Genomic DNA, 9,852 nt, shown 5'->3' on the forward strand with positions numbered 1-9,852 from the left:
TGGATGACTTTGCGGACCGGCCCCCCAGCCCCCACCCGTGCATCCAGAGCAAACCGGCCGGCGGTGCTCATCGGCATTGTTAGTGCGTCTGGCTGGTGCAGGTTTGCGGTCGTGACCTTCGTGAGGAAAGGGGAGGACTGAGGGGACACTCTGACCCTTTCAGAGCATCTCACCCTCCAGGGGCACCTTCCGGGCACACTGGCTGCGGAGGACCTCGTGGAGAGGGTCACTTCTGGAGGCCTGAGGTTCCGTGTCCTCACTCGATTCTTTCATGAATTCACCCCTCAAACATGTGCTGTGCACCTCCTGTGCACCAGGTCCCCGCCCCAGGCCCCTGCTCTGGCCTTCCTCTCCCAGGGTGGCCCCCACGCAGCGGGCCCCCGGCCTGTCAGAGGAGTGCAGGCTTTCAGGACGGATCAGTGCGTGCTCGCTGGGCTAAAACCACCACACGCGCAGGGGCTGGCTCCAGAGAGCGTGCTCGTCTGCACGTCCCAGTGCTCCACAGCGGAATACACAGCAGCAGAATCGCATAATTGTGCACCAGATCCCAGCACCACCCTCTCGTGTGACCTTGTGACCACGCCCTCCTTGCCCCGCTGCCTCCCTCCTCCGCCTGGACTGAGATGTATCTGGGCTCATCTGGACCCCGGGTTTGCGCTGCGGCCAGGCCTGAGCCGCCCTGTGCTGTCCCCTCTGCCTCCCAGCGCCCATTTCCTACCTCCTCACCCAAGGTCAGGACTCCCCCGCCCCTTCCCCTGCTAGCCGCCCCAGAAACAGAAGTCTCATCTCTTCTTCCCTGTCCCCTCCAGTGGGCCAGCATGAGCAAGCTCCACACTCACTGTGCCCATGAGCGAGGGGCAGGGAGACACTGGGGTGACCTTCCAAATCTGGGAGCCTGAGGCTCAAAAGGCCAGGGCCTGCAGCAGCTCCCCCCACCACAGGTGAGGGCTAGGAGTCACTCAGGTAGGTATTCGGCCTAGCAGGTGAAGTTCAAAGGCATCCTCAGCTCACACGGGGGCCAAGGCCGCACCCACGACAAGCCCCACCCGAGCCGTGTTCTCGGCAGCTCCCTTTCCCTCCACACCCACGGCCCCACCTGCTTCCCAGAGCATCTCGTCCACGCATGGTGTGGCACAGTGGCCGTTTCCCGTGGGACTCGGGAGAACTCCTCCTGTGTGACTACAGCCCAGAAGGAGTCAGCTTGGCACACTCCTCCCTCCGCTGAAGAGGAGGCTCCCCCCTTCTCCCCTCTGCCTGCCCCCCCCCAAGTTAAAGTAAATATTTACCGTATTTCCACTTCCCTGGACACTGTCTCTCCTCAAGGTTGCTCAGTCTGTCTCTTTCACCTCTCACCCTGGGCTTCCCGTGAGAGGGGGAAAAGCAAATAATGCAAGAATACTGCCTGCTTCTAGAATCTGTCACCATGAGGCAAGGAAGGCGGGGCCAGGGCACTCAGTGGGTCGTGGAGAGATGGCACAGGATGGGGGTCAGGGAAGCCGATGCTCGTTCTCAGCCCAGACCGCATACTCAGGCGGCAAACGGCTCAGCCCACCTGCCTCGGAGGTGAAGGCTCCGAGTCGTCACCCGCCCCCTCCCGGCTGCTGTGCTTGGGATGACCACTAACGTCACTCCATGACGGCTTCCGAGACGGTTCTCTGAGCCGGGTGCCTCAGAGATCCGATGAGGAGGCCGCGCAGTGGACAGGGCGCAGGGAGCATCTGGAGTGAGAGACTTGGTCCCCTCCCCCTTTTATTTTAGATGGTCACACCCAGGGCATGGACGCTGACGCAATCAGCCAGGCTGGCTGTGCGTGTGCACGTAAAGTTTTCCACAACGCTAGCACCTCTGCAGGTTCCTGCACCCACCACCACCCCCTTACAATCACACCCTCCCACCCGACCACCGCGCTGTCCCTAACCTCTCTCTGACAGCCCTTGGCGCGTCCTCCATTTATAAATTGTTTTCACTTCAAAAATGTCACATGAATGGACTCTCAAAGGCAGCGACCTTCGGAGCTGACTTTCTTCCATCTGCGCGATTCCTGGACACTCCTCCCAGTGTGTGTTCGCGTAGTCGTCCCTCTGCGGCTGCGCGGAATCCAGGATGCACATGCGCCGCAGTCCGCGTAACCCTCCGCCAGTCCACTGGGGGAGGGGCTGCAGGGGCCAATCCCACTTTGGAGTTCCTGTCTGCCGTGAGCATTCGCGTGCAGGTTCCCCTGTGAACCCGGTTTCCATTGCTTTGGATTAAGGCCTGAGTGTGAGAATTCCCTGTTCTCCCTCGGCCTCCCCCAGAGCAGGAGTGCTGCAGCCGTGGCCAGAGGGCGCCTGCAGCCCGACAGCTGGGAAGGGCTTGTTGGGGACGGGTCTCCAGGGGACTGCCCTCCAGGGGACCGACAGGTACCCCAGCAGGACTGTACTTGGAACTGCACCCGGAGCGGCGGCGTCCTGCATCCAGACCCCTCCTCCGACGCCAGCATCTCCACTGCTGTGAAGACACGGCTCCCCGGGCTTGGCGCACCAAGTGCACACATGTGGCGGCCAGTGGCTGAAATTCCGGGGAGGAGCCGGGCTGTCGCGGAGGCCGCAGCGTCTGGCCTGGACGGCATTGCACCTGAGCTGAAGTCTTGCTAGTTCGCCGCTTAGCCCCAGGCCCGCCCTTCCCCGCACGCCCTCCGTCTCCTGTCTTTGAAAAATCCCGATAATCACAAATTCTCTCTGACTCTCATGCTGTGCTTACGGCCGTGGCGGAGCGTGAAGCTGACTGGCCCACGCAGCGATGGAGCCTGTTGCAATGGCTTTATTAACACGCATTTCCGACACCCCAGGTGGCCTCTTCCTTCCCGGGCCACCCCACGCCCAGCCGAACATCTGCTCAGGGCGAAGCTCTGTGCCTCGCGCGGGAGATGCACACACACGGGAGCCGCATGCGCCGGCTGTGGGGAGCCCAGAGCCGAGCCAGGGAGCCTCACCGCGTCCAAGTGCTGGGGTTGGTTCTGTAAACACGTTGCGAACCTCGATCCTGCATGGGAAATGATTAAACGATACAGTACATTTGATATGACAATCTGTTGCTTTAATAGAGCCCAGGGTAAGATAAGATTAAAAGAAGTGCCACAAAGGAGAACAGGAGAATCTTTCATCTCTAGAAAGTAATGAAGACAGACCCCAAACCCGAGAAAGGTCGGGCTCTAAGCGGAGCGATCAAGTTACGTAAGTCCGGAATGAGCTTGGCACAATTGGATTACATATGCACCTCTCCACCCCCAGTCCGCACAAGCAAAGGCAGCCACATCCCCCACGATCAGGCACTGGCTTTGATGTAGGCAGCCAGCTGAGGGGTGGGGGCTGGAGTGGGACCCCCCAGAGCGGAGAATTGTCCTGGACTTGAATGACTGTTCCTTGCTCAGAGAAAAGAGAATAATAATAGGGCTTATTTGCCATCTTTTCCTCCTCTCCATCTGTGGGAGCGTTCTTCCTCAGAAACAACAGACAGATCTTCCAACTTCAAGTCCTGGCCTCTCCCCCCCATTTAGAAGCCAGAGAAGAGAGTTGAATTGTCCCTGCAGGGATGCTTTGGGCACAGAGCGACTTCCCAGGAAACAAGAAGGAGACGTCGTCCTCTGTGCTTCTGTCGACAGCCTGGGTCTGCATCCCTGGCTTCCTTTTAGCAGATGCACCCGCCCAGCTGGACAGCTGGAGGGGACACTTTCCCACATTGGAGCCAGGGTGACAAGAAGTGGAAATGGCCACTGATTTCCAAGGCCCCCTCTCCTGCTCGGAGGCCTTGCTGAAGCTCCATGTGCACTTTCCCAGAGGCAGGAGGAAGCCAAGCAGCGGACAGAGCAATGGACCCAGGATGCATCTGAGTGCCCGTGGGCGCCTCTGCTCCCGGTGGCAGGGGCCTGGGGCCAGGGCCATGAGCACGCCGGCCTCCGGCCAAGCTGGTCTCACACCAGCAGGAGCCCCACCAGGGTCCCTCCCCCTCCTCCCAGAGCCTCCTCCTCCTGGGCCTCACTCTGCAGCTCTGCTGCTGACAGGACCCTGGTGGTGAGCCAGTAGGAAAGAGAAGAGCATCTGGCGGGGGTGCGCTGCCCGGCCCCTCCCACGGCCTCTGGTCGGGACATTGGCCTGCGATGCGACACCAACACCGTCCTCCTGCCGGAGGTCGGCTGCCGGCTTCCCGGGGCGGAGCTGAGAGCTGTTCCCTTGCCCTAGTTAGAGCCAGAGTGCTGCGTGGAAGGTGTTCCAGCCTCCTCGTCACACACACTCCCACACTCATCCCCACGGGCATGCACAACAAGAAAAATGCACATATTGACACATCCGTGCACAAGCCCACTCCCAGAGACAGATGTGCGATTGTAAATTCATTTATTTATTTAAAGACGACTAGGCACTGGGGAGATGTCAGTGAACAAAACAAAACCTCCTGTCCTCATGAGTGTACATTTTGGTGGGGGCGGGGGGAGAGACAGTAACAACCTAAGTGTGTAAACACCAGACCACCTTGGTAACGAGAGCTAAGGCAGAAGCACAGTGTGGGGAAGGACTTGGGAAGGGATGCGGGGCCCGTGTACACACCTTTTGCTTTGCTCGTAATTAACCGATACTTGGGCCCCTGCTGCCTGCAGGGAAGGGCACTGGACCCCAGGGGAGGATCGCAGAAGGGCTGTGACATGCGCTCCTTGCAAGAGCTCTCAGCCGGGTTAGCGATGAGCAACATCCAATGGGGAGCTGAGCCAGCCCGCTCAGGAACCGTGGGGAGGAGGGGGGACTCGGATGAGTGCTGCTCCAGCCCAGGACGACACCCGGCTGGGGAGGTGAGTGGGATCCCTGGCAGCCCTGATCATGACCAAGCTTCCCCAGGAGGGGACAGTGTCTCGGACCCAGTCCCAGGGCCTGGGAACAGACCTGTGAGGCTGGGGAGAAGCAGCCCCCCACATCCGCAATCACCCAGGAGCCCAGCCTCCCTGGGACAGCCCCTGCCCTGGCCTGGCCAGGCGCGCTGTCCTCGGACCTCACGCTCCAACTGTCTCTGCCCATCACAGAAGGCCCGCCTCGCCAGGATCCGTGTGGCCAAAACAGGCAGCTCCAACGCCTACCTGCACAGCAAGCGCAACGGGCTCCTCAACGAGGCTCTGGAGCTGATGGTAGGTGCCCCGCGGGCCCGGGCTGGGGAGGTAGAGGAGACAATAGGCTTGTTCCCTCTTCCGGGGGCACCAGAACTCCCGCCCCAAAGCCCCATTTTGAAAGTGTGCCCACACCTTCCCCAGGTCGCAGCCCCCTACACACCTCTCGCACGGAACTGTCACCACCACCCCAGACCACTTCAGACCAAGGACTGAGGGCCCCAAGGCAAGCATGTTGTACGGTGGCCCTAAAGCCTGGTTCAGCCGGACCTTCCCGGTGCCCCCCCACTGTCCGTGGAAGGTGAAGGGGCTGGAGAGAGGCCGGGTCCCCAGCCCTGTCCCTGGTCTGTCTCCCCGGCTCCCTAGGGCACCCCGGAGGAGGAGCACGTGGGCAAGACCACCTCCCTCATCGAGAGCCAGCACCACCACCTGCTGCACTGCCTGGAGAAAACCACTGTGAGTCGTGCCCCCGCCCTGCCCCGCCCCACCGCCGCCTCCCTCCTCCCCGACCCCGCCCTCTCTGAGGTCACCACTCCCAGAGAACCCCCTGGCATCCTCATCCTGGGCCAGCGTTTCGGGAGTCGAAGTCTGCCCCCTTCAGACCCAAAAAGTACAGATGAAATCTCTGTCGACCCCAAGGAGAGGGGCGGAGTCACCCCAGCAGGGCCAGCTGTGTCCTGCAGCCCAGAGGAGGCCATTCCCACGGGCTCCCCACACACCCCCACCGTCCCCTGCTCAGGTCTTGGTCACGGGGCTCAGGACTCTGCCCATCAGGCCCCCAGCTCTGAGGGGCATCGCTCTTCAAAACTAGGGCTGCATTTATCACACTCGATTGCTACAGGACAGCAGAGATGAATGTCGGTGTTTGTCCTACCCCTGGGGCTCAGTGGACGCAATTTCTGGGCCCCTGCGCTCCCTCCATTCCTCTTGGAACTGGAGACAGTGAGTAAAGGAGGCAGCGCCTGTGTATTTCCTTCCCCAAACGGGGGTTTGATTATTACCGCTTCCTCTTGTCACCTGCCGTCCCAGGGAGGTCAGGTTCCCGAAAGGCTCGCTGTTCCAAACAGAGCCGTGGTCTAGGGCTTCCCACTGGGGTGCGGAACGATGCCCGTGCCTCAGCGACAGGCCGGAAGGAAGGGCAGTGGGCCAACCCGGACCCGTGGTCCCACGTGTCAAGAATGGTAGGGAGGGCGGGGACCTCGGGGCAGACAACCCAAGTGGCGGATGAAACCCTTTCCTGCTCTCTCTAGAACCTCCCTCCCCAAGAGCCTGCAGTCCGGGCTCGGCACACTAAGGAAGAACCTCCTAATTCTCACGTCCCATATCCCGGCTGCCTCAATGCAGGGGACAGATCTTACATGACACTGTGGGTGGCGGTTGAGCCCAATGAGGACTTCCGGAATGGGGGGGGCGCTCTGAAAACCCTGGTCTCCAGACTCACCCAACACGCCTTAGCGCCAGGCGCTGCACGCATGCGCAGAATCTCTCTCCGAGACTCAGCGCTTGCCCGAGGGGCCGGCGCGGGCCCCGCTGCACGTGCCGGGTGGGGCGGGCGAGGTGATTTGGGTCTGAAGGGCTGGAATGCTGGCCTGGAGGGGGTGGCATGCCGAGTTTGAGGGGGAGAATGTCGGACTGCGGGGATGGGATGTCGTGACGGGAGAGACGGAATGCTGGGTTTCAGGGGGGGAATGTCGGGAGGGAAGGAACGAATGCTGGGTGCGAGCAGGTCCTGCCGGAGCCGGGGGCGGAATGCTGGGCTCCGAGGGCGGAATGCTGGGAAGGGGAGACTGAGTGTCGACACTGAGCTTGGGAATGCCGGAATGTACAATCAATGGTGTTTTTATCTTCTGTTGGCATGTTGTCCTGTAGGGGTTGTCCTATCTTGTGGATGATCCCCTGTTGTCTGTACGAACGTCCACCATCAAGGTATAACTTTTTAAAACTTCAATTGCTGTCTTTCTCTCTGATTCTTCTGAGTCTGTGGATCCTCTTCGCTCACCCTGGCCTGGTTGTCTGCATGTGCTGCTGACTCTTCCGGGGCTGCTCCCCCCGCGCGGTCGCTCCCGGCACCAGCTCGGCTGCCAGTGTGTTGTGAACTGCCCGGCTGCCTCTCTGACTTCCTCTGTAATGTCCCCGAGGGCTTGGAGGGGGCGGAGGAGCATGGCACCAGTGCTGGTACCTGTGAATGTCCAGGGCCACCTCCGGGCCACCTCCCCAGCCCCATGGGGACGCCTGGTATCGGCCTGGGGCTGGTCTCCGAACTTTCTTTCCCCTGCTGCCTCCCTTCAGACTCTCTGCACTCTGGCAGCCGGGCCCAACGGCAGTGCCACAGGGTTTTAGTCGCCTTGGGCAGACAGCCATGCTTCCATTTCTCGGGGGTTCAGCTCCACCCCATCCTGACGGCCTCTAGTCAGCAAGCTGTTAGCTTTCCCTTCCCGTGCTTACCCTTGACCTAGGGAACCCTGTGCCTCCAGGTGTCCATATCCAATTATCAGTGAAACAAAAACCAGTAATTAAATCATAACCCCGACAGTCTGACCCCGCTGGCCTCCAAGAGCAAGCTCTCCCAAGCCTGTGAACAGTCCAGCGCCTTGCAGAGCGTCGGTCTCACGCTCACCCAGGACTCCCACGGCTCTCCCTCACTCGGTCCAGAAAAGACAGACTAGCACACCGCCCACCCGTAGCAGTGACTCCTCACCTGCCACCCCAGGGATCCTGTCCTTGCTTCCAGCTGGGGCAACGCCACCAAATCCCTCCAGGTCCCCAGTGTCCCTTCAGCTCAAAGCTGCAGACGGCGTGTAGGCCCCACCATGATTTAACGACTCCAGTCCCACCCCACCCCCAGCCTGACGGCCAGGGCTACCCACCGAACTCTCTTCCCTTCATCACCGAAGGCCTGTGGGCCCCCAGCCCTCCCGAACGCCTGTCCGGGCCCCCCGGCCTCTGGGAGCCCTTTTCTCTGGGCCTGGAACAGACAGGCGGCCGCCCCGAGCCTGGGGGCCCATGGCCCTCCTCCCTGCATCCTTTGCTACGTCTCCTCCTTCTGCCTCCCACAGAACCACGAGTTCATAGACGAGCAGATGTTCGAGCAGAACTGCATGGAGAGCTCGATGCAGAACTACCCGTCCACGAGGAGCCCCTCGCTGTCCAGCCACCCGGGCCTCACGACCACCTGCTGCTCCCGGCGCAGCAAGAAGACCACACACCTGCCCAACTCCAACCTGCCGGCCACCCGCCTGCGCAGCATGCAGGAGCTCAGCACGATCCACATCCAGGGCAGCGAGCAGCCCTCCCTCACCACCAGGTGGGTGGGTGCCTTCCAGCCGCAGAGCTGAACACTCTCAGGCTTAGAGCCCCGAGGGTCCTCTGGCCCTCCGTCCCCCTCATCCAGTGCACGGGCCCCACCCCCTCCTCCCCCACCTTCCTCTGGTCCCTACACGTTAACCCAGAGGCCCTTCACAAGCTTTGGGGGACACGATAGCCAGCTTAGGCCCAATGTGTGAGTGGACACCAGAAAAAATAGCTCCCCGCCAAAACCCACAAATGACCTACCCCAGTGCAAAGAATGGACCAAGGAAATAATTTCCCCAACTGTGTTAGACGTGGCTCATCCCAGGCCAATTTTGGATCACGGACTTCCCCCTCCTTTCTCTGCTCATATTCAGGCCACTCCCCCACCCCCAGTGAGTTGCAAGGAATTCAGGGAATGCACAGGTCAAGTGCCACACAGGACAGGCGAACCACCCAGTGGAAGGGAGGACGCACACTCTGCGTCCCAAAGCCCGACACCACACCGTGGCTGCTGTCGGTAGTTTAGGCAGAACAGTGAGGGTGGATGCTTACGGGCGGGTCACCAAAAGCAGAGGAGGAGGGACACCGAAAGCTCCTTCTAGTGACCATGAGCTAGAAATGTCGGGGGTCAGGGAAACTCCGGGACGCCAGCAAGAGGCACCGCCCTCGACTCCCTTCTTTTCTGCCGCAGTCGCTCCAGCCTTAACCTGAAAGCAGACGATGGACTGAGACCCAACTGCAGAACGTCCCAGATCACCACAGCCATCATCAGCATCCCCACGCCCCCCGCGCTCACCCCCGAGGGAGAAAGCCGGCCGCCTCCCGCCAGCCCGGGCCCCAACACGAACATTCCTTCCATAGCCAGCAACGTGGTCAAGGTCTCCGCCTTGTGAAACCGCTGCGCAGAGGGCCAGAGTGGGCAGTGGGGGTGAGGAAGGCTGGCGTGTCGGTGGGTGGCCACTGGGACCACTCCGTCCCCTCTCCCCCACCCCGCAGTGATGAAATTTGTGCCTGGGAGGAGCCGGAGGCAGCAGAGGGGCCCCGAGGTCACGGTGGTGGGCACAGCCCTGGGGGGCCACCTCCCCTGGGGCCGCAGGAAGGGGGTGGGTGGGGCAGGGGATGGGACCTTGGGGTGGAGGCTGCTGTGTGCCAGCCAGCGCAGGGCCTGGAGGGGGGGCCAGACTCAGTAACTCATTTCTGGAGACCCCCACGAGAAACATGTGAGACGGAGAGCAGCCCAAGGCCACGGAGTTGTCAGATGCAAAACAGGAAGACAATATAACACTGTGTATTTAAGCACCTTTTCAAGGCTCTTAATGGATAATATTTATTCATGGGAAAAGGTGGAAACAAAAACCCCGACGGAGTTTTGTGAGACATGTCTCTCCATGGACCCGGTACCTTTGAACCAAAACAACGCATTTTGTGAG

At 60.9% G+C, this 9,852-nt stretch overlaps 1 protein-coding gene across 2 annotated transcripts in view; it reads left to right on the forward strand.

Moving 5' to 3' along the window:
- KCND3 (potassium voltage-gated channel subfamily D member 3) overlaps positions 1 to 9,475 on the forward strand; it is a 179,265-nt gene extending 169,790 nt beyond the window's left edge. Inside the window, exons 4-8 of one of the 2 annotated variants that reach the window (XM_045817343.1) lie at positions 5,051 to 5,152; positions 5,498 to 5,587; positions 7,001 to 7,057; positions 8,188 to 8,435; positions 9,114 to 9,475. In XM_045817343.1, the coding sequence (XP_045673299.1) occupies positions 5,051 to 5,152; positions 5,498 to 5,587; positions 7,001 to 7,057; positions 8,188 to 8,435; positions 9,114 to 9,315 (699 nt within the window). In that variant the 3' untranslated portion in view covers positions 9,316 to 9,475. The remainder of the gene's footprint in view (positions 1 to 5,050; positions 5,153 to 5,497; positions 5,588 to 7,000; positions 7,058 to 8,187; positions 8,436 to 9,113) is intronic. The other variant, XM_045817344.1, reaches the window with a different exon arrangement.
- The last annotated feature ends 377 nt before the right edge of the window (positions 9,476 to 9,852 follow it).

This window comes from Phyllostomus hastatus, unplaced genomic scaffold (assembly GCF_019186645.2).
Source record: "Phyllostomus hastatus isolate PE091 unplaced genomic scaffold, TTU_PhHast_1.1 phas_scaffold_216, whole genome shotgun sequence".
Classification (NCBI taxonomy): domain Eukaryota; kingdom Metazoa; phylum Chordata; class Mammalia; order Chiroptera; family Phyllostomidae; genus Phyllostomus; species Phyllostomus hastatus.